This window comes from Cibotium barometz, chromosome 3, assembly GCF_041138505.1.
Source record: "Cibotium barometz isolate CiBa-2024 chromosome 3, ASM4113850v1, whole genome shotgun sequence".
In the NCBI taxonomy this organism is placed as follows: domain Eukaryota; kingdom Viridiplantae; phylum Streptophyta; class Polypodiopsida; order Cyatheales; family Cibotiaceae; genus Cibotium; species Cibotium barometz.
Window position 1 is genome coordinate 55,928,041 of NC_141048.1, and position 27,322 is coordinate 55,955,362.

The 27,322-nt window shown below is 43.7% G+C and overlaps 1 protein-coding gene across 1 annotated transcript in view; it reads left to right on the forward strand.

Annotated features, from left to right (window-relative positions):
• LOC147640282 (ricin B-like lectin R40G2) overlaps window positions 1-17,549 on the forward strand; it is a 142,686-nt gene extending 125,137 nt beyond the window's left edge. Inside the window, exon 7 of the mRNA XM_086825037.1 lies at window positions 17,458-17,549. Coding sequence (XP_086681163.1) covers window positions 17,458-17,549 — 92 coding nt within the window. The remainder of the gene's footprint in view (window positions 1-17,457) is intronic.
• The last annotated feature ends 9,773 nt before the right edge of the window (window positions 17,550-27,322 follow it).

A 27,322-nucleotide genomic window follows, 5' to 3' on the forward strand; every position in this document is an offset into this window, starting at 1 on the left:
GGTGGTGCTGGCCGAGGCCGTCTCTAGGACCAGGGTAGGCGGCCTCCACCAGCCCTTCGTGTAGCACCTACCACAGATCCTTCATTTGTGCCATTGTCGACAGTAGAGGCTCTTGGCACGCAGGTCGGCATTGACGTACGGAGTACCACGGAGAGCATCCAGCACGTGGTGCGCCTATTCTCACGATCTATACCGACGACAGATGTGGAGGTATTTACATATATATTACGTCTTAAGTTTTTTTGGTCATTTATCTTCATGTGTATATATACTTTTCTATATTTTTACATGAGCAGCATGGTTGACTGTGTCACGCAGGTTCCCACACCTGCCACTCAGAGGCTCACTCAGGAGTTGGTAGAGGCGAGAGCGGAGATAGACCGCCTCCGAGCTGCATTACAGATGGCAGAGGCAGCTACTGCAGAGGCACAGCATCTGAGAGAGTCCGACATCCAGCAGGTAGGTTTCTCTTGCACGTTTAAGTTACAAATTTCTTTAAGTAATACCTAATGAGAGACTAATCAAATATTTTAATGCTTTACTTTTTTGCGTAGGCTCGGACCGAGGTAGAGAGCTCCAGAGCTGAGGCACAGCATCATCAGATTATGGAGCAGATTGCCCAGCACAGGGCAGAGCAGCTGATGCTGCATGTTCGAGAGTATCGTAGATCATCGGACGTGACAGTGCCTTACCTACCGTTATATCCACGGCCTGTCACAGAGGTTTTTCGACGACCTCTCCTGCAGGATGCACCACCCTTCCTACGTGATGCGTGCTGCTGTTTATGTATCGAGGACATTGATAGTACAGGAGGATATGCCCTAGGACGTGGACATATTTTCCACTTGTCTTGCATGACCCAGGAGCTCGTCCGGTTCTCAGCATGCCCATCCTGCCGTGCACGCGTCGACTTAGCGACGTACAGGGTATTGGGCATCGATGATCTTCACCCAGGCCTTGTACGAGTAGATGCCAAGACTGGCAGGCCTGTCGACTTTACATCAGCTATGGACTTGGGACTCAATGCCTTCGACGATAGAGCCCAGGAGCCTGAGGTGCCTCCTGAGATAGAGTGGAGCTCACATGAGTTCGACGCTTACCAGAGAGTCCTACATGAGAGCCAGGTGACAGCATTTGAGCGCGTGGGTGGTGCTGGCCCTAGTGGCACATCGGGTGATGGTGCTAGCAGCAGTGCTGCTTCTCATGAGCAGCGTGTCCTTACAGCAGAGGAGCTTACACGAGCAGAGTGGCAGACACGCACCATTGCAGATTATCGATTTTGGGTTTACAGACAGAGGCGTCTTGCATTAGCACGACGTAGAGAGAGAGAGAGGGCCATAGCAGCTTTTGGGACTCGTGAGCTCCCGAGTACACCGGCACCAGCTCACGATCCTTCCTTTGAGGCAGACCTCCCCGCAGACATTCGACGACCCTCGCAGCCGGCACAGCCTCCTCGACGTGCACAGCAGCCTCGACGCGCACGTCGACCGGCAGTTAGAGATGACGATTTTGATTGGGTTGCTGTTGATAGTGACTAAACTCAGACTAGCTGGGTTAGCTCACTTACATTGTACTTAGATTTTTGGGCAGTGACTAACCTCAGACTAGCTGGGGTAGCTCATTTTCATTCTGATGTACTTATTTGATGTTTATATCATTATGAGTTTTCTCATTATTGAGTATCATTACATTTTAGTTGATGTTCTTGATTTTATTATATTTCTTAACACTTTGGCTATCATATTGTTTGTTGAAAATCTCCATGCCATCGTACCCAAACATGCTCTGATGGTGACCAAACTTTGCAAGCATGTGGGGGTGGGTCACAATCAGAACATGTTTGGATTGGCAATTAGCGCCCAGTGCGGGTTTTTCAAGTCTCTTGGTGCTTAAGAGGCCATGGAAAATCCGGGCCTTCCCCATACCATCGTACCTAAACATGCTCCGATGGGGATCAAACTTTGCAAGCATGTGGGGGTGGGTCCCCCCCACATGCTTTCAAAGTTTGGTCCCCATCAGAGCATGTTTGGATTGGCAATTGGCGCCTAGTGCGGGTTTTTCAAGTCTCTTGGTGCTTAAGAGGCCATGGAAAATCCGGGCCTTCCCCATACCATCGTACCCAAACATGCTCCGATGGGGACCAAACTTTGCAAGCATGTGGGGGTGGGTCCCTCCCACATGCTTGCAAAGTTTGATCACAATCAAAGCATGTTTGGATTGGCAATTAGCGCCCAGTGCGGGTTTTTCAAGTCTCTTGGTGCTTAAGAGGCCATGGAAAATCCGGGCCTTCCCCATACCATCGTACCCAAACATGCTCCGATGGGGACCAAACTTTGCAAGCATGTGGGGGTGGGTCCCCCCCACATGCTTGCAAAGTTTGGTCCCCATCAGAGCATGTTTGGATTGGCAATTGGCGCCCAGTGGGGTTTTTCAAGTCTCTTGGTGCTTAAGAGGCCATGGAAAATCCGGGCCTTCCCCATACCATCGTACCCAAACATGCTCCGATGGGGACCAAACTTTGCAAGCATGTGGGGGTGGGTCCCCCCCACATGCTTGCAAAGTTTGGCCACAATCAGAGCATGTTTGGATTGGCAATTGGCGCCCAGTGCGGGTTTTTCAAGTCTCTTGGTGCTTAAGAGGCCATGGAAAATCCGGGCCTTCCCCATACCATCGTACCCAAACATGCTCTGATGGGGACCAAACTTTGCAAGCATGTGGGGGTGGGTCCCCCCCACATGCTTGCAAAGTTTGGTCCCCATCAGAGCATGTTTGGATTGGCAATTGGCGCCCAGTGCGGGTTTTTCAAGTCTCTTGGTGCTTAAGAGGCCATAGAAAATCCGGGCCTTCCCCATACCATCGTACCCAAACATGCTCTGATGGGGACCAAACTTTGCAAGCATGGGGAGGGGACCCACCCCCACATGCTTGCAAAGTTTGGTCACAATCAGAACATGTTTGGATTGGTAATTGGCGCCCAGTGCGGGTTTTTCAAGTCTCTTGGTGCTTAAGAGGCCATGGAAAATCCGGGCCTTCCCCATACCATCGTACCCAAACATGCTCTGATGGGGACCATCGTACCCAAACATGCTCTGATGGGGACCAAACTTTGCAAGCATGTGGGGGTGGGTCCCCCCCACATGCTTGCAAAGTTTGGTCACAATCAGAGCATGTTTGGATTGGCAATTAGCGCCCAGTGCGGGTTTTTCAAGTCTCTTGGTGCTTAAGAGGCCATGGAAAATCCGGGCCTTCCCCATACCATCGTACCCAAACATGCTCCGATGGGGACCAAACTTTGCAAGCATGTGGGGGTGGGTCCCCCCCACATGCTTGCAAAGTTTCGTCACAATCAGAACATGTTTGGATTGGTAATTGGTGCCCAGTGTGCGGGTTTTTCAAGTCTCTTGGTGCTTAAGAGGCCATGGAAAATCCGGGCCTTCCCCATACCATCGTACCCAAACATGCTCCGATGGGGACCAAACTTTGCAAGCATGTGGGGGTGGGTCCCCCCCACATGCTTGCAAAGTTTGGTCACAATCAGAGCATGTTTGGATTGGCAATTGGCGCCCAGTGCGGGTTTTTCAAGTCTCTTGGTGCTTAAGAGGCCATGGAAAATCCGGGCCTTCCCCATACCATCGTACCCAAACATGCTCCGATGGGGACCAAACTTTGCAAGCATGTGGGGGGACCCTCCCCCCACATGCTTGCAAAGTTTGGTCCCCATCGGAGCATGTTTGGGTACGATGGTATGGGGAAGGCCCGGATTTTCCATGGCCTCTTAAGCACCAAGAGACTTGAAAAACCCGCACTGGGCGCCAATTGCCAATCCAAACATGCTCTGATTGTGACCAAACTTTGCAAGCATGTGGGGGGGACCCACCCCCACATGCTTGCAAAGTTTGGTCCCCATCGGAGCATGTTTGGGTACGATGGCATGGGGAAGGCCCGGATTTTCCATGGCCTCTTAAGCACCAAGAGTCTTGAAAAACCCGCACTGGGCGCTAATTGCCAATTCAAACATGCTCTGATGGGGATCAAACTTTGCAAGCATGTGGGGGGGACCCACCCCCACATGCTTGCAAAGTTTGGTCCCCATCGGAGCATGTTTGGGTACGATGGTATGGGGAAGGCCTGGATTTTCCATGGCCTCTTAAGCACCAAGAGACTTGAAAAACCCCACTGGGTGCCAATTGCCAATCCAAACATGCTCTGATGGGGACCAAACTTTGCAAGCATGTGGGGGGGACCCACCCCCACATGCTTGCAAAGTTTGGTCCCCATCAGAGCATGTTTGGGTACGATGGCATGGGGAAGGCCCGGATTTTCCATGGCCTCTTAAGCACCAAGAGTCTTGAAAAACCCGCACTAGGCGCCAATTGCCAATCCAAACATGCTCTGATGGGGACCAAACTTTGCAAGCATGTGGGGGGGACCCACCTCCACATGCTTGCAAAGTTTGGTCCCCATCGGAGCATGTTTGGGTACGATGGTATGGGGAAGGCCCGGATTTTCCATGGCCTCTTAAGCACCAAGAGACTTGAAAAACCCGCACTGGGCGCTAATTGCCAATCCAAATATGCTCTGATTGTGACCAAACTTTGCAAGCATGTGGGGGGGACCCACCCCCACATGCTTGCAAAGTTTGGTCCCTATCGGAGCATGTTTGGGTACGATGGTATGGGGAAGGCCCGGATTTTCCATGGCCTCTTAAGCACCAAGAGACTTGAAAAACCCGCACTAGGCACCAATTGCCATTCCAAACATGCTCTGATGGGGACCAAACTTTGCAAGCATGTGGGGGTGACCCACCCCCACATGCTTGCAAAGTTTGGTCCCCATTGGAGCATGTTTGGGTACGATGGTATGGGGAAGGCCCGGATTTTTCATGGCCTCTTAAGCACCAAGAGATTTGAAAAACCCACACTGGGCGCCAATTGCCAATCCAAACATGCTCTGATTGTGACCAAACTTTGCAAGCATGTGGGGGTGGGTCCCCTCCCCATGCTTGCAAAGTTTGGTCACCATCAGAGCATGTTTGGGTACGATGGCATGGAGATTTTCAACAAACAATATGATAGCCAAAGTGTTAAAAAATATAATAAAATCAAGAACATCAACTAAAATGTAATGATACTCAATAATGAGAAAACTCATAATGATATAAACATCAAATAAGTACATCAGAATGAAAATGAGCTACCCCAGCTAGTCTGAGGTTAGTCACTGCCCAAAAATCTAAGTACAATGTAAGTGAGCTAACCCAGCTAGTCTGAGTTTAGTCACTATCAAGATAGAGATCTAGTCAGCAGCACCCTCTCTAGCTCTCAACTGCTCTAGAATGCTCTCATGGTCATCCACTCGAAGCCGGAAACGAGGGTGAGAACTGTGTTTTCGGCTCTGTACTCGAACAAGAGTGAGCCTGGTAGCAACAACTAGATGAGAGAACTGAAATGCCTCTAACTCCCACTTCCACTGCTGGAACTCAAGACTCCCCCGATGAAGTCGAATCTGCTGGTAGAACCGGCCTGCCACAATCATGCTATGGGCGTCATAAGAAAATCCATGATCATCCACTGTATCCTGGTCAAGCATGCACTTTGGCCTAGTGCAACTCATCAGATAGTAGTCTACTCCCTCGCTATTTCCCTCACTGGCAATAACAGCAAATACATCACCCTCCTGTAGCAAATCTGTCAGGTCATCATAACTGACCATGAACGCAGGACCTGTGTGCTCATCAGACACCACTGGATGTGAAGGATGCTCGGGGGAGAGGAATGTCTGTATCCATGCATCTGCCCATCCTCTCGAGGCACAATGTGACCAATCGCCATCCATACAAACCGTCGTGTGTAAATCGTGGGGGCCGCCATGCACGTGCTCCTGATGGAATGTAAGCCCAAGGTGCCAGGTACTGTGTCACAATCATGGGAGGCTCTGCGGTCAATCGTGCCACCATCCACATGCCAAAAAAATCTCTTGACAATCCGAGCATCACGTCTGGGGTACGATGATGCTGCACTCCCACACAAATGTTGGGAGCACCACTCGACTACGTGGCCCGCATCTCTGAACCGCTGAGCATCCTGTCGTAGCTGATGACGCCTCAAGGCACGTTTCACACACGCGCCTGCACCATCATGCTCACCCTTCCCGTGACCAGTCTCAAAGAATGACCAAATCACTGGGATACTAGACTGCACATGCCACCTATAAATCCATAAAAGATAGTCTTAGTTATTGTTTTCTTTAAGATGTTCTAGTGAATTTAGTTTAATTTGTAAATGTAAGAAAGCCATAGGTACAACCTGTAGAGCCAATAGAATTGACGTGATGACTTGAACTGTGCGCCACAACCATCCGACCAAACCCATCGCTGGACATGTCTGATCCCACAATCTCCTAAAAAATCGTCATGGAGACGAAAACAGTGTTGCACAAAATGTGCATCATGTGAACGATCATCACTGATATAGAAATGATACTCTCGAATAATGACACGGGTCTCGGGGGTACTCGCTATCCCATCTACATGAGCCTCTGCATGTCGATAGCTAATGTGGACCAAAATAGCAACCTGGTGAGGGAAGCAATACATACGTTTAGGACACAAAAAATCAATTAAGTAATGAAGCTCAAACATAAAACAAATATTACAAAATATAACCATTACCTGCTCTGAGAAGTAATACTCAGATTGTATCTCCTGAAAAGGTGTGAAAGTGTAGTTCTCTGCAAAATCAATCACAGAGACGACCACACCAATAGGAAACTCTGCTAGGCATGCTCGGAACTGACGATCCTGCCACTTGGCACAATGACTGTGCCGTATGTAGGGGTAGATCTTCTCCCTAAATGTGGCTGTGAAGTGACAACGTGGTGTATGTTTGTCCACGAGCTGCAACTTCCTGGACTGTCCACCACTCTGGAGCTGGTGTGTCACATACTCATAACGTTGCCATGCCACTATCTCTTGGTCACTTGCATCAAGATCTACCATCTGTAGATGTGCAAGTGAACCACATGATGTGCAATTGCTCTCCACACAAGGCATCCTATGGAACTGGGCATCCTCCGTGCGTGCACACAAAAGAGAGTGGATGAAATCACGTGGACTACGAGGCAACTCTCTATGCCCACTAAGAGAACGGAACACATCATAAAAAAGATTGAACTCAACATGGTAGCGACAACAACATGTGTCACGCTGACGTGAGTACCTCACAAACTAAGGCTTACACCCCTCAAATGACCTTTGCCCAATTTTAAGCTCTGGATACGAAGCCACAAACTGAGAATACAACTCAGTTTGGGACATTTCAAGAAAGCAAGCACCGTGCTCAATGAACACTCCTCTTGTCACTCTCTTACGCAAAGCTTTCTTGAAAACTGGCGATGCACGACAATTCTCCTCCCAAAAACTTTCTATCAAGGTTCTAGTGGTTTCATCTAGTAGGCGATCATGCCTAGCTACACGACCACTACCCGCCCACATAGCACCAACCTCATTGGCATCTAAACTTTGTCGCCTAATAGACCCAACTCTAAGTGCGTGTGGTGCTATGGAAAGGATGCGAGATGTGGCACTAACCTTACCCTTCATTTGGGAGCTACTTATGGCTGCCACAATAGCCCGTCGAGCAGCCAAAGCGTCTGCAGAGTTCCTCTTCTTGTTAACTATATAGGAATGACGAACACTTTGTAGCACCGCCATGCCAGCTCTCCTCTCTCTTCGACCTCCAATGTCGGAAAGCGCCCTGCAGTTGGCCATGTTGGGCAGATCAATCAAAGCATCAAGCACACATGCCTGTGATGAAGACATGAGGTCTTTGAAATAGGATTGGAAGATTGCATGGGCACGACGATGTGCCCTTGACTTTGATAGTTCTTTCCTATCCACACGAAGGGCGCCCAAAGGAGGGGGGGTGGGTTCTTGTAGAAGAGAGGACTCAAGAAGGGCGGGTTCATGTGGATTATCTAAACTAAGGGGTAGTGGGGGGGAAGAGGGCGAAGGGAGAGGAAGTGGAAGAGGAGGAGCAAGGCTTGGATCATCGCCAACGGAAGGTGTTGCTCGTTGACGTGCTCTCCACTCTCTCTTTCTCTCACGAGCTACCCTTCTCCTCTCCTCCTCTTGAACTTGGTGGATGGGGGGGAGTCTAGTCCTATCACGTTTCCGACTCCTACGACTTTGAGAACCCATTCTCAAGGAAGCTAAGAGAGAAAATATTATAAGGGCTCAATGATGGGATAGTACTACAGATAAGTGTGGGATGGTACTAGAGATGTGTGATTATATAGGAAAAATAGGTTATCCACTTCAAATCTCACTGGATTTCCTATCTAAGATTGATTGGATAACTAAGATAAATATAAAGATATTTAAAGATAAACTATTATCCACTTAAAAATTAATATTATTTATAATATTTATTAACAAGTCTAAATATTTATCATTACCAGACATATAAATATATCTTTAAAGAAATCTTTTATTTTATAATTATATAACTGCTTTTTTTAAATAATGTATTTTTTTCATATTTTATTCAAAGGTTTATTCTACATAAAAAATTTTCAAGAAATATAAAAATAAAAATTTTTTTTTTAAAATTAATAATATGATCTTTAATAATATTTTTATTGATCTAATCCCAAAATATAATCCTTTTAAATTAGTGATTTTAAATTCTTTTATTTAATAAGTTACATATATTTTATTATTTAAATTTCTATATTCTATTTCTCTAAATTACTAAATTAACTTTTCCAAAAATATGTTTTTGAAAAAAGAGGGGAGGTGGGAAGGAGATGCCACGTGTCACAAGCGTGCATGACACGTGGCATTCTCTTGACATGTGGCACTATTATGGTTGATGTGGCAATTCCATGATGTGGGATGCCATGTCACCATGTGCGAGGTGGCATGCAAAGGTGGCAAGATGATGTGGCATTAATGATGACTAGGATGATGAGGTGGGGAGTCAACTAGGTTGACCATGTTGACATGGAGGGTGGAGGTGGCAAGCTGAGGTGGCAAGCTGCTTATGTGGATCCTCTCGATGCTCACGTGGACATAAAGTGGCATGCATATATAAGGTTTGGGCCTACCCAAGCCTCACACATGGAATGAAACCTAAGATGTGAAGTTTACCAAGCCTAGATTTCCAAACCTAACTAGGATTGGTTTTAGACTTGAAAAGGGGAGAGTGGACACAATATGGGAATTTTCACTTGGGAGGATTGAAAATGGACCTTCCCATACTCAAATCAAGTCAAATTTTTTTTGATAAATTCATGGCAACAAGAGTATTGATCCTTTGAGTTTTTAGATTGAAAGATTCAATATTTAATTTTCTAGAATTAAATTACTATTGATTTAATGGGCCTCTGACAGTCATAATAAATTTTCCAAAGTAAATCTACAAAAATCAAACCGTTAGATTTGTAATTTTATCTTATACCCACATTATACTAATCTTTCCCAATCTAATCATCACTAGATCCATACAATTTGAGCATTTTAAATGGTAGATGTGGTGGGAGGATAAAATAGTATGTTTTTTAACAATTCTAATATCTTTTAAATAATATAGAAAATAGTAGAACACATCAAAAATTACTCGATAAATCAAGTTAAGCTCTATGTTATTTGTATTTGTGATATGCAAAGTGGGAACATCGTATGAGTAATAATGTAAAAGTTATAGGCAATTTACTCACATTCACTATACTTGTCTAAACCTAGGACAGGGCCTGTATACAAACTTGGTTCCCAAAGAAAAGGGGATTTGCAATTATTGGATATTCGATCAGATTATAGTTTTAGGTGCCCAACTTTGCATATGATGTTTCATTAGAAGACCTTGAAGTGAAACTCCTTGGCTAACTATGAGAGATTGGCTATTCTTCTTGAAAAAATGCCTGTTTTTCAGCTAAAGCCAAGGGCGCCCACGACATGAAACTAGATAACCTCATCTTGCAACCACCCGCAGGAGGGAAGAGAGCTTGAGCTCTTGCAAGCACACACACACACACAAAATCCTAATAGAGAACACACAAGGTGAGAGGCTGAGAATCTTCTTCTTCTACACTCAACACTCAACACACCATATACAAAGATAAGAGTACACACTCAATATAAAAGGTACTCAACCAATACATACAAGGGTTCTCTATAGTGTGAACCCAACTACATGAGCTGGCGCTATAACTATGCCAATCTCTAGAATGGCTGTCACACAGCCTGTCATCCCACTGGCCGCATATCACCCATGATCTCACCAACCATGTCAGTGGTGTAAGTGTGGGGCCTATCCCCCAGGTGGGTCATTAGTGTCCACTAGATGAGCTCGATATCTGAACACTTCCCCTCGAGCTCAACTCCATCTCATGTACACCAAGCGAAGCCCTGAATCTGTGGAGCTTCTCTGTACCCAATGCTTTGGTGAAGATGTCAGCTACCTGATCCTCTGTGATGACATAAACAAGGTCAAGGTCTCCTGCTAAGACCTTCTCTCTGACGAAGTGGTAGTGAACCTCTATATGCTTCATGTGAGCATGAAAAACTGGGTTCCTGTCCAACTGTATACTGCTAATGTTGTCACAGAAAATGATAACTTGTCTATCTGATAGACCCAAATTTACAAGTAGCTTTCTCAACCAAGCTACCTCACATGCTGCCATAGTAGCAGCTCCTATGTACTCGGCCTCTGTACTCGATAGAGCAACTGTAGGCTGCTTCTTGCTGCTCCAAGTCACAGCAGCACTCCCCAAAGAAAACATAAAACCACTTGTAGATCTTCTATCTAAGATACTACCAGCCCAATCAGCATCTGTGTACCCATGTACACATATCTCTGTCCCAGTCTCATAGAATAGTCCACAATGCAAAGTAGACCTCACATACCTCAGTATACGTCTCAATGCATCCAAATGCGATTTTCGTGGAACCTGCATAAACTGACTCACCAACCCAACATCATAGCTCAAATCTGGTGTGGTGATCGTCATATAGGTCAAGCTTCCTACTATGTGCCTATACATAGTAGGGTCCTCCAAAATCTCTCCTGAATCTGCACTTAACTTGCCATTCTGATCCAATGGCACTGAGATGGGCTTATAGCCTGTCATACCATACTTGGACAACATGTCCAAGCCATATTGTCTCTGCAGTAATCCAATACCATGTGGTGACCTAATCACCTCAATACCCAAGAAATATCTGAGCTCCCCCAGATCCTTCATCTCAAACTTCTGTCGAAGCAAGATCTTTACATCAAAGATCTCTGCATCATGGTCCCCCTAATGATCAAGTCATCTACATAGATGACAACAAGCACATCACCATGTCTCACATACAACGAGAAATTTGCATTGGCTACATGAAAGCCAATAGTGACAAGATATTCAGAAATCTTATCAGACCATGCTCTTAGTGCTTGCTTTAAGCCATACAAGGCTTTCTTCAACCTGCAAACATGCTCGGGGTGACTCACATCCTCATAACTAGGTGGCTGCAACATATACACCTCTTTCTGCAAATCCCCATGCAAGAATGCATTCTTTACATCCATCTGATGTAAAGACCATTGCTTTGATGCAGCCACTGTTATCACAACTCTCACTGTTGCCATCTTGGCAACTGGGCTGAAAGTTTCCTCATAATCAATGCCATATGTCTGCGTGCATACCCTACCAATCTAGCCTTATACCTGTTTATGCTTCCATCACTGTTATGTTTTACGTTGTACACCCACTTGCACCCAATGGCTTTCTTGCCTTCAGGCAATTGCACTAAATCCCAAGTCTCATTTCCATATAGTGCATCTATCTCCTCATCCATAGCTTTCTCCCAACACACATTTCCAACAGTCTCATCAATGCATGTGGGCTCTACAACCTGCACAACTTTTGCCATATATGCATAGTGATGTGCCACATAACCATCATAGGTAAACCTTTGCACAGGGTTTTTCACTCTCCCAGATCTTCGCAGCTTTTCATTCATGGCTTCCATAGCCTTCTTTACACCAGGTGTTCTCATAGCTGGGATCCCAAGCTCCTCATCAAGACTCATCTCTGAGCCACTAGACTCTCCATCAACATGAGAATGCCCTGCAGAAATGTCAGGCATACCAAGGGGCTCAACACTTTCTCTTGTCATTTACGTGATGTACTAATCACTTTTGCAGGACTGGTATTATGACGTAGCCTGTCACTCCATGGTCTATCAATAGACCCAGTAGATGAGGACTCTCCTGGTCCACTCAAAGACTGTGATTGCTAACCTGCATTCTGTGCAACCACACTTCCACTCACATCAGCCCCAACAGCTTCTTTTTCAGCAGCATACCAGCTGCTCATCTCATCAAAGACAACATCCCTGCTTACCCTCAACTCACGTGTAGCAGGGTTATAACACCTGTATCCCTTTTGCTCAAGGGAATATCCAATAAACACACATTTTTCAGCTTTTGGATCCAGCTTAGTTCTCAGCTCATCTGGCACATGCACATATGCAATGCATCCAAAGACTTTTAGATGAGACAAATTAGGCTTTCTGCCAGTAAATCTCTCCTCTGGAGTTACATGATGTATGGCTACAGTTGGAGTCCTGTTCATGATGTATACTACTGTAGAAACAGCCTCAGCCCAATAGCTATATGGCATATTTTTCTCTTCCATCAATGCTCGCGCAATTTTAGCAATGTGTCTGTTTTTTCGCTCAGCAACTCCATTTTGCTGCGGAGTGTATCTGCATGTAAACTGTCTCCGAATACCATTCTTCTTCAGAGAACTCATCGGAGAAGTACTCTCTCCCTCCATCTGACCTTAGGCATTTTATATATTTCCCTATTTGCTTTTCAACCAAAACTCTGAAATTCTGAAAGTGAGTGAACACCTCACTCTTCTCCTTCATGAAATATACCCACACTTTCCTTGTGTGGTCATCAATGAATGTCACATAATACCTGCAGCCTCCCATAGACATGGTCTTTGTAGGACCCCATACATCTGAATGCACAACATCTAGTGCATTTCTGCTCACATATCTGTTACGTGAGAATACATGCTTTGTTTGCTTTCCAAATTGGCATGCTTCACATATTCTCTACATACCTTCCACTTTAAACTTTGGCAGCCCTGTCACAATTTCTTTAGTCTGCATAGACTTTATTCTCTGCACGTTCACATGTCCAATTCTTTTATGCCAAATGTCTGTGTCTGCAATAATTCCTGAACCATTTGCAAACATCGCACCACTCATTTCAGGCATGTCTACATTCAACGTAAACATTCTGCCCACTTTGTTGCCTTTTGCAACCAACCTGCAGCAGTTGTCTTTAAAGTCTTCAACATAACAACCACCATCAGGGTTAAACCAAACCTGCAAACCCTGCTCAATCATCTGGCCAACTGAAACCAGATTCTTTGTTATGTTCGGAACGTGAAGTACATCTGCAAGATACTTCACTTTGCCATCCTGCATAGACAATGGCACATCTCCAACATGGGCAATTGGATGAGCAGTGTCATCCCCTATTTCCCCAAAACCTGGTCTTACAAGGTTTTTCATCTCCTTGAACCACTCCCCATGACTTGTCATGTGGTTCGAAGCACCTGAATCCACACACCATACATCATCTTTTTGTGCTGCTTCAACATTTTCAGACATGGCATTCACGACATGCTGCATAACAAACAACCTTTCATTATCCTCATTGTTTCTGCTTGAGGATGCATAGTTGTTCTGATGCACTTTCTCGTTTTTCATGTCAGCTTGCTTCTTATAACATTCTGCCTACACATGTCCAGGCTTACAACAATAAAAGCATTCACGTGCATCATTATATTGCCTTTACCAATTTCCACCTCCTCTTTGACTCCCCTTGCCTCTGAATTTGCCTCTTCCACCTGTGTGTTGTTGTTGTGTATTCTGGGACTATTGTTGTTGGCTACTGCTGCTGGCCATAATTCTAATTACCTGTTCGGCCACCTCCTTGACCGCGTCCACGGCCTCCTCTACCTCGTCCTCTTCCTGAACTTGTGTATGCTCTGAACTGTTTTTGTTTTGTGAAGATTGTTGGTCTTCACCCAAGCTCTTCTCTTCTATAATCAGCATAGACACCAAATCTGTAAAGTTGGGAATGTTTTCCGAGTCTGAATAGACATCTTGAACGCCTTGTATTGTTGCCCGAGACCATGTAGACAGACTTCCACTTTATCATCATCATCTACTGACACACCAATAGATGCAAGGGATTTCACAATACCCTTTATCTTGAATGCATAGTCATTCACAGACATGCTCTTTTTCTCCACAGTATGAAGTTCATTCTTCAACTGTATCTTACGTGCCTTGGTATTTGTTTCATAGAGTTTTACCAGGTGTCCCATGCCTCCTTGGGGGACTTGGCATCCTGAATGTGCCCAATCATGGTGTCCTGTATACTAATGGAGAGCTAATACATAACTTTCTTGGCTCCTTGGTTCCAGTCTTTAAACTCTTTCACATGTGTAGCAGTCGGATTTATGTCCGGTATCTCTGGTGCCTCTTCATGCTCACCTTCTATTATGTAGTCCCAATAGCCCTTTCCCATCAAGAAATTTGTCAACCTGAACCTCCAAGCATGGAATTTGTCAACCTGAACCTCCAAGCATGGAAGTTATTCTTATCAAGCTTCTCAGCCACAATCTGGGTTATGCCATCATTTGACATCTTGCCAGACACACAAATTTACTAGAAACAGCACTCTGGTTTGTCCTGCACAAAGTGTTGTATTTTCTGCAGTGGTACTGTAGTACTCTCAAATGTCACAACCAGTGACTTCAAAATGCATACATACACCCAATGGCACTGTTGACCTCTTTGCAGCACACACAGTGTCTGCACAACCAATCTGTCTTCCTGCAGTTCTTAAAGCAAAGTTTTGCAGAGAATCGATGACTTACCTGCAGTGCTCGAAATTGCCTGCTTTCTGAAAAACGGAGGTCCAGACGCACCCGAAACGCTTTTTCGACCTAAAAACGAAGTCCGATAGAACAATATAGTTGCCCTATAGCTTTACTCCCGCAAAGAAAGCTCCTCAATCAGAGATCATTTGCCGGTGCCTCTCGTAGAGCTCCCGACAAGGGTGTAGTCACCAACACAAATAGGGAAGAGTAGTTGAAGCTCTTATCCTCGTACCACTTCTTGTGGTTCTCTTACTTGCAGCTCAGCCCTTAGCACGAACCAGGCTCTGATACCATGAAAAGATGCAGGAGGGAAGAGAGCTTGAGCTCCCGAAGAAGAGTAGTTGAAGCTCTTACCCTCGTACCGCTTTCTGTAGTTCTCTTGCTTGCAGCTCAGCCCTTAGCACGAACTAGGCTCTGATACCATGAAAAGATACAGGAGGGAAGAGAGCTTGAGCTCCCGACAAGGGTGTAGTCACCAACACAAATAGGGAAGAGTAGTTGAAGCTCTTACCCTCGTACCGCTTCCTGTGGTTCTCTTGCTTGCAGCTCAGCTCTTAGCACAAACCAGGCTCTGATACCATGAAAAGATGCATGAAAAGATGCAGGAGGGAAGAGAGCTTGAGCTCTTGCAAGCACACACACACTCACAAAACCCTAATAGAGAACACACAAGGTGAGAGGCTGAAAATCTTCTTCTTCTACACTCAACACTCAACACACCATATACAAGATAAGAGTACACACTCAATATGAAAGGTACTCAACCAATACATACAAGGGTTCTCTATAGTGTGAACCCAACTAAATGAGCTGGCACTATAACTATGCCAGTCTCTAGAATGGCTGTCACAAAGCCTGTCATCCCACTGGCCGCATATCACCCATGATCTCACCAACCATGCCAGTGGTGTAAGTGTGGGGCCTATCCCCCAGGCGGGTCATCAGTGTCCACCGCCTCACTGGATGAGCTCGATATCTCAACAGCTAGATGAGCTCCCTATCTCAACACTCCCCCTTGAGCTCAACTCCATCTCATGTACACCAAGCGAAGTCCTAAATCTGCGAAGCTTCTCTGTACCCAATGCTTTGGTGAAGATGTCAGCGACCTGATCCTGTGTGCTGACATAAACAAGGTCAACTTCCTTCTCTGTACCCACCAATGCTTTGGTGAAGATGTCAGCGACCTGATCCTGTGTGCTGACATAAACAAGATCAACTTCCTTCTCTCTGACAAAATGGTAGTGGACCTCTATATGCTTTGTGAGAGCATGAAAAACTAGGTTCCTCGCCAATTGTATACTGCTAATGTTGTTACAGAAAATGACAACTTGTCTATCCACCACTGATAGACCCAAATCTGCAAGTAGCTTTCTCAACCAAGCTACCTCACATGCTGCCATAGTAGCACCTCTGTACTTGGCCTCTGTACTGGATAGAGCAATCGTAGGCTGCTTCTTGCTGCTCCAAGTCACAGCAGCACTCCCCAAAGAAAACATGAAGCCACTAGTAGATCTTCTATCTAAGATACTACCAGTCCAATCAGCATCTGTGTATCCATGTACACATATCTCTGTCCCAGTTTCATAAAATAGTCCATAATGCAAAGTAGACCTCACATATCTCAATATGCATCTCAATGCATCCAAATGTGGCTTCCGACGAGGAACCTGCATAAAGTGACTCACCAACCCAACAGCATAGCTCAAATCTGGCCTAGTGATCGTCATGTAGATCAAGCTTCCTACTATGCGCCTATACATAGTAGGATCATCCAAAATCTCTCCTAAATCTGCACTCAACTTGCCATTATGATCCAATGGCACTGAGATAGGCTTACAGCCTATCATACCATACTTGGACAACATGTCCAAGCCATACTGTCTCTATAGTAATCCAATACCATGTGGTGACCTAATCACCTCAATGCCCAAGAAATATCTGAGCTCCCCCAGATTCTTCATCTCAAACTTCTATCTAAGCAAGATCTTTACATCAAAGATCTTTGCATCATGGTCCCTTGTAATGATCAGGTCATCTACATAGATGACAAGTACAACCCCTTTATCACTGTGTCTCACATACAGCGAGAAATGTGCATTGGCTACATAAAAGCCAATAGTGACAAGATATTGAAAAATCTTCTCAGACCATGCTCTTGGTGCTTGTTTTAAGCCATACAAGGCTTTCTTCAACCTCAAACACGCTCGGGGTGACTCACATCCTCATAACTAGGTGGTTGCAACATATACACCTCTTCCTGCAAATCCCCATGCAAGAATGCATTACTTACATCCATATGATGTAAAGACCATTGCTTTGACGCAGCCACTGCTATCACAACTCTCACTGTTGCCATCTGCCTCTGCCTTCTCACTTTCACTCTTGGCACCTTCTCTACAGCAAGCACGTTCTTCTCATGGACCCCCTCTCCGTCTCGTGCTCCAGGCTCCAAACAGTGGTTATTCTTTTTGTTTGCTGCTATGCCTCTCCCTTTTTTCTCTGCAGTGCCTGTTAGCCCCTTCCTTGCCAGCTCTTCCTTTTTTGTTGGTTGCCACCTTCCGCACGCTATACCCATGCTCCTGCTATTTCAGTCATGACCGCTTCTTTTTGGCAATTTGGAATCCTCTGGCAACCAGCTCCTTAGCAGAATCGGCTTGCTCTCGTCACCTCCAACGTGGAGATGGTATTTAAGGTATTAAATACCTTAGTAAAAAACCTTCAAATGCCTTTGTATAATACCTTAAATACATGGTCAAAAACTACCTTATTACCATTATTAATGGTCATGCCTCAATACAACCCATACCTTGGCCATCACCAAATCTTATCTTGTCGAAGAAGCCCCTCACAAGATACATCATCATCACTTGAGCTTCTGATGTTCACCCATACAATGTATAATGCTATAAATATACAAAATGCCAAGATGCATTTCTAGGCACAACTCCCTTTACTTTGATGACCAAACATGGTGTACACCTACCCTGTGGGGCTAGCCATGGCATGGAATCGATAGGCGTATGTGACTATCTGAAAGAGTGCACCTACCACCACAGGGGCTTCCCCAAACCTTGCTAAAATGATAGGACATGGCACCAATGGTTTGCTCTGGATCATACATGAGGCTAGCATGACCTTGCTTTCCCTTGATATACGGCGCCCATAACCTTTCCTAAACAAGAGCTATCCACAGTCTTCATCAGCATCATAATTACCAAATATGACATTTGCCCATCAATTTCCCAGTCGGTGCTATGCTTAGTAACCATCTGCACACCGCATGTTGCAATAAGCTTCCAGATCTCCAGCGTTTGTTCCCTTAAAAAAACACATGCATATACCAGCTCACAACAAAACCACTCACAGCCTGTACACTTGCCAGGGCATTCAGGGCAAAATTTTATTGCACACCACGCATCCCATATGTACACGGACTCAAAACACCTTTACAGAAAAAAGCCTGACACCGGGCAATACATAACCAAATATTTATAAAGGAATCCCACCAATACAGTGGTCGGGTGGTTGGCTAGCCCCCCGTGGGCCACCCGCCGGTTGGGCTGGATTGGAGGATTCCTGCGAAACAAGCAAGATACGATTAGTTACGTTAGTTAGAGAAGACCCTTGTTCTGTGGGAGGGAATCAGTAATGGCTGTGTCTCGCTAAAGGAGGAAAAAAGCAGTAATTCTATGGACCAAGTGCAAATCTCTTCTTTGATCTGACCATGTGACTTCAAGTTCGGTCGGATCAGTTTAACTAGTTAAGACTTTGACTCGTTAGATTATTTCCCCCGTTAGAAGATTTTTCCTTGGAGGAATCGCCCGTGCCTTCCGGGTGAGGGAAGTTTTTTCAGGCTCAATTTCGGAGGAATTGCCGGGCTAGTCTCTCGTCCGAACATCCGCCGGGGGCGAGGCCCCGAGTGTCACGCTGCGGGAGGCTAACACTGCTTCTGCCGCCAGCGCCCTCGGAGGGGGCATTGCGAAGGGGGCAGGAGGGGTCTCACAGGTTTTGGACATCACACTCAATATTCAGAAGAACCCTCAAAAATCTTTAATCATGCTGAAACTTCTATAGACATGAGTTCGGCGACCAAGTCTTTCGACCTAGGTAAAGGTTCTGGGAGAGGATAGAACCTACATCAGATAGGGAGGATGTTAATCCCATTTTGGATTAACAAAGATGCTTCTCCATTTGAGGACATTAATAAGTGTTATTTAAAGGAATTATAAAGGTTATACATTATGAAATATTGGCCAGTCAAGGGTTTAGTTGGTATGTTTATTGGCGCCTAAGTGTGAATAAGGGCCAGTTGTATATAAGGCAATTTCTCATAATGGAACGACACAATTCCCCTTTGCGCTATGAGAGGTCTTGTCTTGTCTTGTGTATGAGAGAGAGAGAGAGAGAGAGAGAGAGAGAGAGAGAGAGAGAGAGAGAGTACTCTAGTGCATGTGCCTCTTCGATGCTTGTGTGTGGGAGAGTGAGAGGATAATTGCCTTGCATTGTGGTGTGAGCAAGTGTGACAGAGTGGAGTTGGCGATTGGAGGATTGGAGCTTCCAAAAGGATCTTGGAGAGCCTCAATGAAAGATCCCTGCCCCCTCCGCACAATGAATTCGGGGGTGCTAGCAGTGGAAGTAACACTTCTTGCACGGGACAGGGTCCCTCACTCGGGGCCTTGCCCACGGATATCTGGACAAGAGACTTATCCCTCGGTTCTTCCAAAACCAAACCCGAAATAACTTCCCTCGCCTGGAAAGCACGGGCGATTCCTCCAGGATATTTTTACTCTAATGTAGTCAAGGTCATCACTAACCAAACTGATCCGACCGAACCTGTAAGTCACTTGGTCAGATCAAGGAAGAAACTTGCACTTGGATCATAGAGACCAATGCTTTTTTCCTCATCAAGAGGCACAGTCGTTGATTCTTTTCCATAGAACAAGGACTGTCTGGGATTTACTTCATCTATTGTACCATAACAGAATTGAGTTTCATTTTAGGGATCCATCAGTCCAGCCTCAGTCCCATGGGTTAGCCAACCGCCAAGCCGCTGTAGTGATGGGATCCAATTAAGAATTTGGTTAGGTTTTGTCCCGGGTACCAAGGAAAAGAGTTCCCAGGCCCCCTAGCCGCGACGCTTCATGCAAACTTCAAGATAGTCACACCACTTACACACCCAATATGAAATTGCCTGTTTCACATATTCAACTGCCTTTAAAACAATCTTTTAATGAAACCATAATATTACTGATCATAATCCTCTAAAATATCCAGTTGAATTCTCATTTCCAATCATTCCTTCATCGGTGTACCTATGGCATCATTGGTAACTAGAATGCTCACCACCTGTCCACTTAGGGGCCTTTTCGATAGTCTCTACCCGGTAATATATTCAGGTGGACTCTCCGTTGAAAAATCCAGATGGACTCTCCGTTGAAGATCAGCAAGATCAACCAACAGATCCATATAAAAGAACCATGGACTCATCCGTTGAGGACCAGCAAGGTCAATCAACCAAATCCATGCTCGAATTTAGAAAACAACTCTTACTCCTTGTTCCAATATCTTACCTGATGCACGTGTGGGTATCTTTGACGACCCAGAGCCCGAGCATTGTATGGTCAGCACCCTCTAAGATCCTTCGCAGAGGTCACCTAGCGCTTCACTCATAGGCCGCTTCCTTGGTCCCTCATCCACCGTACCGGAAGCTCACCATTTAAATCAAACCAAGGCTGATCAAGACCTCGGTCGAGACCTTGCTACGTGAGACGTCCTCCGTTGACTCTCCGTCAGCTGTTGCAACTTTATCAGTTAGGTCTCCACGACCTCATTCACAAGACGGTCAAAAGGCTTCCCCAGCATTATTGACATAAAACAATCATTTAAATACAGGTCATAAATACAATTTCTATAATGAACTCTCGTCTTTCCACATCAGTCCACATTACTTAATCCACGTCCAATTTATATGTATTCCTATTCTCATCCAATCACATCATTTTCCATCTCATCACATCTTTCCTCATTTATCCTCATCACATCTCATCCACTCGCATCTACCCATATCCACATCTCATCACAGCACATTCATTCACATCTCATGCCTTCATATCTACCCCGATCTCCACATCACATCTATTTCACATCACATCTCATTCATTCACATCACATCTCATTCATTTACATCAAATCTCATCCATTCACATCTATCCCGATTCACATCACATCACATCACATCTCATCCATTCACATCTATCCCAATTTAGATCATATCACGTGTGACGTCACATCCATTCACATCACATCTCATCCATTCACATCTATCCCAATTTACATCATATCAGATCACATCCATTTCACATCACATCTCATCCATTCACATCTATCCCACATCACATCTCATCCATTCACATCTATCCCACATCACATCTCATCTATTCACATCTATCCCACATTCACATCAATTTACATCATATCACATCTCATCCATTCACAACTATCCCACATCACATCTCATCCATTCACATCTATCCCACATCACATCTATTTCACATCACATCTCATCCATTCACATCTATCCGATTCACATCACATCCATTCACATTACATCTCATCCATTCACATCCATCTTATTCATTCGCATCACATCCATCACATCACATCCATCCATTCACATCCATCACATCACATCTCATTGATTACATCCATCACATTCATTCTCATCACCATCCCATCACATACATTCTATCCACATTACATCACGTCCACATCTATCCACATCATATCTCATTCATACACATCCCATCTCATTCATACACATCCCATCTCATCCATCCATATCCATCCAATCATTCACATGTACGACTATCCACATCTATCCATACATTCACACCTATCACTTCACATCCACATCTATCCATGCATTCACATCTATCACTTCACATCCACATATATTCACATCACATCACATTTCATCCATATCTCTTTACATCTCATCCACATCTCTTTACATCTCATCCACATCCACATCACATTCACATCCACAACCCTTTACATCACATCACATCTCATCCACATCCACATCACTTCACATCCACGTCTCTTTACATTACGTCACATCTCATCCACATCCATATCCACATCTATTTATATCACATCACATCCACATCCACATTCATTTACATCACATTTCTTCACATACACATCCACATCCATTTACATCACATCACATCCTTTCACATCCACTTCCACATTCATTTACATCCCATTCTTTCACATACACATCCACATCCATTTACTTCCCATCTAACCCTTTCACATATCCTCTCATCTCATTCTCATCTCATCATTCACATCCACATCCATTTACTTCACATCTCATCCACATTCATTTTCATCACACCACATCCTATCACATCCCATTCACATCCTATCACATCCTATCACATCCCATTCACATCTTATCACATCCATTCACATCCTGTCGCATCCCATTTACATCTTATTACATCTATTCACATCCTATCACATCCCATTTACATCTTATCGCATCCCATTTACATCTTATCACATCCATTCATATCCTATCACATCCCATTGACATCTCATCACATCCCATCACATCCTATCGCATCTCATTTACATCTTATCACATCCCATTTACATCTTATCACATCCGTTCACATCCTATCGCATCTGTTCACATCCTATCGCATCCCATTTACATCTTATCACATCCCATTTACATCTTATCACATCCGTTCCACATCCTATTCCCATTTAGTAGTTTTTACTACTTCGATACACCAATAATGGGACTTTTTCTAAATTTCTGCCGATTGCTTGGCCTAGATAAAGGTTCTTTTTCTCGACGACTATTTCCATAATCTTTCTTAATTCCTCAAATGAATTATATTCGATATTCCTCTTTTGAATAAAAGAATTCATGGGATTTACAAAAATCAATTCTACCTATTTTTTCACTTTTGATAAATAATCAAAAATCGAATTATACTAAAAATTTCTCTTTTTTTCATTTAATTTCTTGGACCTCAATTATCATGGGAATTCCTCTTTTTGCATTTGATTATTTGTATTCCAATGTCATGGGAATTCCTCTTTTATCATCAAATATTTCTCATAAAATAAATTCACCTAAATTAAAATATCCATTAATTCAATATGCTAGAAATTTCTCTTTTCCTATTTAAATGATTGAATTCCAAATGTCATAAGAATTCCTCTTTTATCATTTAAATATTTCTTATACATAAAATAAATTTATCTAAAATTCATCTTTGAATTTAAATAAAATATCCATTAATTCCAATATGCTAGGAATTTCTCTTTTCCTATTTAAATGATTGAATTCCAATTGTCATAGGAATTTCTCTTTTATCATTTAAATATTTCTCATACATAAAATAAATTTATCTTTGAATTTAAATAAAATATCCATTAATTTCAATATGCTAGAAATTTCTCTTTTCCTATTTAAATGATTGAATTCCAAATGTCATAGGAATTCCTCTTTTATCATTTAAATATAATTACCATAATTTTCTCTTTTCTTAATTATTTAATTACACATAAACTTAAAAATTAGTTAGCCTAGGATATTCAATCCTAGAATATGGTAGGAAACCCTCTTTTCACATTATGCATAAGAATGAATTATGTATCAATTTCTTAAAAATTTTGCCATAGCTCCGTCGCCGCTGCTATTACTGGCAATTTTTAAATTTTAGGAAAAGAATAAGACATAGTAATGTAATTATGATAGTATAACTATCTTTTAGCCTTAAATCTAATTTATGGATTTATCTCATAATATTACCATAATTTTTAAGCATATAAGTATAAAAAACCATTTTCTTAACCTCTAGCTTCACAAGCCTAGAGTTTGATTGCGTGTTATTGTTGTTGTTGTTGATTCTGGGATTGCTGTTGTTGTTACTGTTGCTGGCCATAATTCTGATTACCTGTTTGGCCACCTCCTTGACCGCATCCACGGCCTCCTCTACCTCGTCCTCTTCCTGAACTCGTGTAGAAGGCCTGCTGTTCTGAACTATTTTTGCTTTGTGAAGACTGTTGGTCTTCACCCAAGCTCTTCTCTTCGATAATCAGCATAGACACCAAATCTGTAAAGTTGAGAATGTTTTCCCGAGTCTGAATAGACATCTTGAACACCTTATATTGTGGCCCGAGACCATGTAGACAGACCTCCGCCTTATCATCATCATCTACTGACACAGCAATAGATGCAAGGGATTCCACAATACCCTTTATCTTCAACACCTAGTCATTCACAAACATGCTCTTTTTCTCCACAGTATAAAGTTCATTCTTCAACTGTATCTTACGTGCCTTGGTATTTGTTTCATAAAGCTTTACCAAGGTGTCCCACGCCTCCTTGGGGGACTTGGCATCCTGAATGTGCCCAATCATGGTGTCCTGTATACTAATGGATAGCCAATACATAACCTTCCTGGCTCCTTGGTTCCAGTCTTTAAACTCTTTCACATCTGCACAGCAGCAGTTGGATTTATATCCGGTATCTCCGGTGCCTCTTCATGCTCACCTTCTATGTAGTCCCAATAGCCCTTTCCCATCAGGAAATTCATCAACCTGAACCTCCAAGCATGGAAGTTATTATTATCTATCTTCTCAGCCACAATCTGGGTTATCCCATCATTTGACATCTTGTCAAACACACAATTTTACCAGAAACAGCACTCTGGTTTGTCCTGCACAAACTGCTGTATTTTTTGCAGCGGTACTGTAGTACTCTCAAATGTCACAACCAGTGACTTCAATGTGCATACATACACCCAATGGCAACTGTTGACCTCTTTGCAGCACCCACAATGTCTGCACAGTCAATCTGTCTTCCTGCAGTTCTTAAAAATAGAGTTCTGCAGAGAATCGATGACTTGCCCGCCGCAGTGCTCGAAATCGCTTGCTTTCTGAAAAACGGAGGTCCAGACGCACCTGAAACGCGTTTTCGGCCATAAAATGTAGTCCAATAGGACAGTATAGTTGCACTATAGCTTTACTCCCATGAAGAAAGCTCCTCAATCAGAGATCATTGCCGGTGCCTCCTGTAGAGCTCCCGACAAGGGTGTAGTCACCAACACAAATAGGGAAGAGTAGTTGCAGCACTTACCCTCGTACCGCTTCCTGTGGTTCTCTTGCTTGCAGCTCAGCCCTTAGCACGAACTAGGATCTGATACCATGAAAAGATGTAGGGGGGAAGAGAGCTTGATCTCTTGCAAGCACACACACACACACACAAAACCCTAATAGAGAACACACGAGGTGAGAAGCTGAAAATCTTCTTCTTCTCTACTCAACACTCAACACCATATACAAGATAAGAGTACTCATAATATGAAAGGTACTCAACCAATACATACACAAGTTCTCTATAGTGTGAACCCGACTAAAGGAGCTGGCGCTATAACTATGCTAATTTCTAGAATGGCTGTCACACAGCCTGTCATCCCACTGGCCGCATATCACCTAAGATCTCACCAACCATGCCAGTGGTGTAAGTGTGGGGCCTATCCCCCAGGCGGGTCATCAGTGTCCATCGCCTCACTAGACGAGCTCGATATCTCAACAATATGTACCCAAAGTGAGAGAGAGTCCTATAGAGGTCAATGAAGTAGACGTAGCTGATGAACTAGGGGAAGATCCTGTCTACATAGCCAAAGACTTAAATAAGGCTGAGGAGGCTGAACTTGTAGCTCTCCTCAGGGAGTATAGATATTGCTTTGCATGGACATACCATGATATGAAGGGATTCCTGCATAAGTGGTTCAACACACCATCCCCATGGTACCCGAAGTTAAACTAGTCCAATAGCAACCCTATCCAATGAGTCCCAAATATGCAAGCATTGTCAAGGAAGAGATTCGATAAACTCATTGAGTGTGGATTCATCTATGAGATTGACCACTTAGAATGGGTCTCACCCATTTTGGTTGTGCCAAAGAAGAATGGAAAACTTAGTGTGTGTTGATCTCAAGAAAGTGAATACTACCACGCACAAGGTGATATCACTACCCCTTGCCATATTCAGAACAAGTGCTCAAACGAATGGCAAGCAAGGAGGCCTCTAGCTCTATGGATGGATACTCAAGTTATAATCAGATTTTGATCACCCCTGAGGACTAAGCCAAAACAGCCATGTTCCAAAACGAATGGCAAGCACGGTGTATATGATTACAGAGTTATGCCATTTAGTCTAACCAATGCACCAGCCACGATCCAAAGACTTATGAATACCACTTTTAAGGACTTCTTAAGAAACTTTCTTGAAGATTTCTTTGATGATTTGTGCATTCATTCATCTTGGAAAGAGCACCTAGAGTGCCTAAAAAAGGTGTTTGAAAGGTGTTGATTTTATTACATATCCTAAAAAAGATCTTTGAAAGGTGTCAATTTTATTGCATATCCTTAAACCCTTACAAATGCTAGTTTTGGGTAAAACACGGAGTTATTGTTGGGCATATAGTGTCCAAAAATGGGATTTCCACTTACGAGAGAAAAATCAAGGTCATCTTGGAGTTACCTCCACCAAAAAATTACAAGGGAGTCCACAGATTCATGGGCCATGTCGGCAACTACGGTCGGTTTATTCTTTTCTATACCAAAATAGCTTGTCCTTTGTACAAGCTATTGATTGTATTTATATGGGCTGAGGAGTGTCAACAAGCTTATGATGCACTAAAGCAAGCCTTGGCCAGTGCTCCAATCTTGCGAACACCTAACTGGGATCTCATCGTTCACGTGCACATTGATGCCTCTAACTTTGCAATTAGATGTGTCCTAGCACACCCAAGAGAACATAAATTGGACTATCCTATTAGTTTTGCAAGTTGGCAACAACTAGATAAGGCTGAAATCAACTACACCAACATTGAGCATGAAGGGTTAGCAATGGTTTATCCTATAAAGAAAATTTGGCATTACCTTCTTGCTAACAAATTTGTTTCCTATGTTGACCATCAAGCCTTGTTGTATCTAGTAAACAAACCATGCTCAACAAGGAAGAATCACAAGGTGGTTGTTGATTCTTCTCGAGTTTGATTTCACAGTAGTTGTGAGAGGCCTGACAAGAAACATGTCATGGCGGATCATCTATCTCACATACCTAATGGAGAAGCACCAATCGATGTTGATGACGAGTTATCGGATGCTATGCTATTCTAGAATGAAGTGAGAAAGGCTATTCTAGAATGAAGTGAGAAAATCATTAAGTTTTTACCTGATGGTTTTCTAAAAGGAATGGAACTAAGGAAAGATTTAGGAAGAAAGTTGCTAAAAGAGAGTGCACCTTACCAGCTTATTGTCGAAACACTTTATA